General features: G+C 37.4%; 1 protein-coding gene across 5 annotated transcripts in view; it reads right to left on the bottom strand.

The window, feature by feature from the left end:
• cep162 (centrosomal protein 162) overlaps positions 1 to 4171 on the bottom strand; it is a gene marked incomplete in the record, with an annotated part of 129535 nt that extends 125364 nt beyond the window's left edge. For all 5 annotated transcript variants that reach the window (XM_032518517.1, XM_032518514.1, XM_032518516.1 and 2 more), the window contains 3 exon segments: positions 1362 to 1479; positions 1994 to 2095; positions 4056 to 4171. In XM_032518517.1, coding sequence (XP_032374408.1) covers positions 1362 to 1479; positions 1994 to 2053 — 178 coding nt within the window.
• Between the last annotated feature and the right edge of the window lie 1506 nt (positions 4172 to 5677).

Genomic DNA, 5677 nt, shown 5'->3' with positions numbered 1-5677 from the left:
CGACTTGTCATTACTCAAAAAAAAAACCAAAAAAACAACAACACCTATCCAGATAAATGGCACCATCCAGATAGAGTGACTCCGTTGCCTCACAGATTCCTGTAGCCAAGCTTAGATGTACATTTACATTCCAATAAAGGCAATTGATAACATGCCTCTGATGTTGGACTTTTTGCACCATTACAATACTTATAAGAAAGTAGTCATCATATATTCCGCTCCATGACATACACGTTAATGCTCAGTAATACACATGTATGCTCTTTAATTTATTTGCACTGTACTAAAATGCGTTCATTTTCAACGGGCATAAATGCGGCAGAAACAGGTGCATCTCAAATGTTTCAACATTAACATTTAAATATAACATTATAGTCATTATGGCCTTTAGAAAAATGTTTTTTTGAGGAGGGCACTTTAGGCCCCTGTGGCGCGGCCTAAGCTTTTGTCCCTAATGGCATTTTTTCCCCCCCTTCATTATTTTCACTTTTATACTTTAAGTAGTTTTGAAACCACTACTTTTACACTTTCACTTAAGTAAAAAGCTTGAGTTGATACTTCAACATCTACAGAAGTATTTTAAACCCTAGTATCTATACTTCTACCTGAGTATTGACTGTGAACACTTTTGACACCTCTGCTTATTTTCCATGCTGCCCTAGCAGATCAGCAGTATCTCAAATACTCAAATCAACCTGTCTGGCACCAACAACCATGCCACGCTCAAAGTCACTTAACCCTCTCAGGTCTAAGGGGATTTTTACAAATCTTAACTATAACTGATCGCTATGTGTTTCATATCAAACAGTTTGGAACAAACTCCACTTTTTGTTTAGTGACGCCAAAAATTGTTCCAGAGCAATGTGTAAAGAGAAAATTTGTCCCTAAAGCCCAAATATTTCTCAAATGTCTTGTGAAAACATACCTACACTCAATTGTTTTTATGCTTGAAATGGGTTTACAACAAGTCACAGGTTCACAAAAGTGGTGTGATATGAATTAGAACAGTGAATAAATGTCATAAATAAAATTTTGTAATATCATTTTTTGAGAAGGACTGTTGTCAAACATCGCTTGGACTTGCCGGTGCCTCTTCTCTCCTCAGAAGGTTAAAGCCCCTTTTCTCCCCCATTGTGATGCTTGGTTTGGACTTCAGCAGAGCGTCTCGCCCGTGTCTCTTAAAATATTCCCCAGTGGGCTGGTGTCCTCTGCCAGCAATAGTAAAATCCTACAGCGTATACCCAAATCCTCTCTGGACTGGAGAGCCTAAACACAACTGCAGCAGCTCATTCTGAAAAGCTCCAGGCTAACAAAGGCTAACACGTCCTTTTATGATGGGAGAATCCTCTCCTCATTATTACCTCCCCCTGTTCCTCCACCGCTGTCTTCGCCATCTTGCCACCGAGACGCTGTCGGTTTCTGGGCTGATTTCTGACTGCTTTTAGAGCCGGGGTGGTTATCAGAGTCGTCTGAAACAGACTAACAGCAAAAGAAGGATTGAGTCAGAGAGTCCTTCAGGATAAGACTGGAAATTAAAACATCAAAGATTGTGACAAAAACGTGATTTGTTTTTGAAAGAAATTATTTTTTAACCAATGATTCACCCAAATTGTTTTTATTTATTTGGTACCAGTGACCGTGACTACATCATGTCCGTTTACAGCAAAACAGACAAAAGCAGAAAATGTTTAAAAAAAAAAAGGTTATGTTCTTCTTTACAAATGAAATAAATGTCTGGCTGACTGACTGACATGGGATGTGCATTCTTCTTTAAAAAGAATTGTTTTTAGAAATGTCTCACGTTATACCATTCAACTTTAGATTTTGTTAAAAAAGGAGAAGATACAAATTTAATCCACATCAGTGTATCTTGAAAAAATCAAATTGGGACAAAAATATATCTTACAGATGAACACTGCAACGTTGCCCTATTCCAAATGACATGATAATCTATGAACAGTACCAGAGTAGCCTGTATGTAATGTTACATTACCTCCTTCATGAACTGCTCAAACTGCTCATCCAGCTCCTCCTTGGTCAGTCTGTGGGACATAGCGACACCATCCACTCCATCAGCCAATGGAAACCCAGGCAACTGACACCAAGACAAACATTTTGGGGAAAGAAATTACACATCATACGTCTAGCATATCTTAAAACATGAAATGCCTAAATGCATTAGGTCGTATTGTGTTTATTTTTTATTTTATCAATGATTGACCTAACTATTTTCAGTTTATATGCTAAAAATCCATGTCATGTTCTTCTTTACAAATGAAATAATGTAATGTGCATTCTTTATGGGAAACAATTGGTTTTTTAGAAATGACTCATCATACATTGTCTCTAAAAGTGTATTATTCAACTTTTGTTTTTGTGAAAGAAAGAATAGAAAACCACAATACTATTGAATTGTAATAATTGAAAATTACAATACAAATCGAATCCCACATATAGTGAGAGAATCGAATCGGGACAAAAGCATAACACGCCAGCCCTATGAAATAAAGTACGTTAGTGTTTAAATAGATAAATGTTCATTTCAATATGAAAACATATTATCACACAATTTAAAAACAATAAACATTTTTTTAAGAACTTATTCATTGTAAATTATTCCGGTTACAATGAGCTAGAATAGTAAAACAAGTCAGTATTTTTCATATCTGAACATAATAAATTTGAGCCGTTTAGGGCCCGATACCACAGCCAAAGCATTTGACCGGTTCGAGAAGGCATGTTTTGAATAGGCACTGCACTACTTATGTAATAGGACACCAAAATTATTCCAAAATGAATATAGCCAACACAACACCAGTATGGTGGGACTCTGTGAACAGATTTAGATCATATCTGCCTGTTCTAAGCCAGTCGGCATGAAAAAAACAACAACCAATCAGGATGAATTTCATGTGATAGTGTGCCCTGTTCATTTCAATTGATTCAGATGTGTATTTAAAGAATAAAGACATTTACAAATATTTTAAAAACACGTTCTAATAAAACAGACGTTTGCCAGTGATGTAATTTTGGCTTTAATTAGATATGAGACACTCATGTTTTGTCAACACAATTTTTGAATTGTAAAGAGCAGCCTACCGAGCTCTCTGGGAACGTTCGTTTTTGATTGCGGGAATGTTCTCTGAAGGTTAGGTTAGGTTTTGGTTGCATAATAAAGTTGGTTTAACGTTCTGGGAACGTTAGTTTTCGGTTACGTTGAACGTTTCCCTATCATTGCAACCTTTAGAGAACGTCCCCCTAACGTTCTTTTTTTACATTCCCCTAACCTTTAATAAACTTTAACAACCATTATACTAATTTCATTTTTAATATAAACTGTCTGTGCATGAGATTTCATAACAGTGCTTATAAGCACTGTTATGAAATCTTTCAGGCAATACACCAAGGAGCACTTTGATAACAGGTCTAGTTTTTTTTCCAGTAATCCCATCCCACTGTGTTCTGGAATCAAAATGCTCTACCGCTAACAATAACCGTTACGTTACGTTTTACGTTACAGTGTGACGAAAGACAATACGCAGATCTAGCTAAATACAGGGATTGTAATTTAAAAAATACATTTAGCTAAGAGAGAAAAACGTTGTACGATAGCCATCATCGAGAAAGACTGAAACAGTACAATTTCCGGTCAAAACTGTCAAAATAAAATCGTAACCAAGATCCTCCATTAGTTGAATCGACATGAACTCGGTGCGTTAACCCCCCCACCCTACACATTAATGTGACCATGTCACATGGGGTAACTCGGCACAAAAGACAGTTGTAATAGGTGTGTTTTTAACCGGTTATGGTAGTAACGTGAGCGCACTATTTGTATTTCCAAGAACGTATTATATCTTACTTCCGGAGTTTTCTCAGGAAATTTGACACAGCTAACAGTAGCTAGCTAGCTAGCTAAGTAGTTTATCTCCTTAGCTAGCGTTAGTAACGTTAGCCGGCTGGAAAAGCAAGCTAACTTTTCCCACTCTATGCGGAACACACACTACGCTTTCAGTAGCGTACACATAAATCATACATACATCAAGAGAACTCACATAAACGACTCAACTTTGGTAGCTCTCTCAACTGAACACTTGTTGAAACATCCTCCTCCTTAGTTTGTTGATTTGAGTATCTGGCAGTTCCCGCAACACCACCCGGGGGAAAAATCCAACCTGATTGGCTAGAAACAATTGCGTCACAAGAAATGAAAACCAATGGACTGACGGGTACATTGAGCGAGGGGTTTGTGCATGGACCACTTATTGGCCAAAAGTATATGGACAATGTGCATCCATGCACTGTGTAGGTAAAACTGCTAGCTAATGTGACACCATGGATCTGAAGAGAAACACTAAAACACTGGTATGCAACACACGCAAAAATATTGCATAGATTTTTTTCACCATGATGCTATTCTGATGTTGGTGTACATTTTAAACCTGACCAACAAAACCCAAACTAAAAACATTTAGATAGTTCTGGATATTCCAGAAAAAGGAACACATATTTTGGAGTGCTTCCCCTAACCACAACAAAAGTAAGAACTTGTCCCACTGCACTGAACATTTTTGATGCTCAAGCTTTCTGAAATGATCTGGCCAATGTAAGCTGGTACAGAGTTATCCTGATTCCCACCATAAATATAGCATGGTTGTTGTTTAGAGATCTTACTGCTGTGATCGACAAACATGCCCCCAACAAAAAAATATGCATAGAAAATAGCCACAGTCCATGGATTTATCGTGATCTAGCTCTTCTGCTTCAGCTAAAAAGTACTGCCTGGAGCAAAGCACGCAAGTCACATTCTGCCAATGACAACCTTTTATTTCGCCAGATCAGAAACAAGGCCACACAAGCAGTGAGTCAGGCAGTTTACACTTTGTGGTTATTTTGGAACACTGTTAAATAGAAAACTAAAAAAACTTGAAAACAAATCCTGGTCCGTACCACCAGGGTGTGAACTAGGTGGGGAGCTAGGGTAAGCGTGGCTCCCTTAAATAAGACGGACTGAAAATGTGATTTGTGAAATTTTGGGTGGGTCTCTAAAAATATTGACACTAGCTATGTTTCCATCCACACGTTTTTATCCAAATTAAGTGATATTGAATGATAAAGGCCTTGTGGAAACAGTAAAATGCGATGGAATTTCATGAATATCGACTCAGAGGAAATACATTCGGTCTCATCGGATTTTATCTTGATTGATATACGGCTTATGGGATAAAACGCTGATGGAAATGTTATTTCAGAAATCAGAATCAGAAATACTTTATTGATCCCCGAAGGGAAACTCCGTGTTACAGTTGCTCAGATATTAGAAATATAAATAAAGAAATAAAGAAATATAAGGAGCGTGGATATTTACAGTTAAAGGAATATTATGATACAGTATTTACATAAGTAACATAATTAAGTTGTTGCAATGGTGAAAAGTAATAATAATAATAAGAATAATTGTAGCAGTTGAGTATTGCACACATTACAAGCCAGTGTTATTGCACAAAACAGATAATAATGTCCAGTTTCAACCCCTCTAAGTGTCTGTGTGTCAGACACTCAGAGGGAGGAGTTATAAAGTTTGATGGCCACAGGCAGGAATGACTTCCTGTGGCGCTCTGTGGTGCATTTTGGGAGAATGAGTCTATCACTGAAAGTGCTCTTGTGATTGAGCAGC

Source organism: Etheostoma spectabile, chromosome 6 (genome assembly GCF_008692095.1).
Source record: "Etheostoma spectabile isolate EspeVRDwgs_2016 chromosome 6, UIUC_Espe_1.0, whole genome shotgun sequence".
NCBI lineage: Eukaryota > Metazoa > Chordata > Actinopteri > Perciformes > Percidae > Etheostoma > Etheostoma spectabile.
Note: the sequence above shows the minus strand (reverse complement) of the source record. Positions and strands in the feature narration are given on the sequence as shown.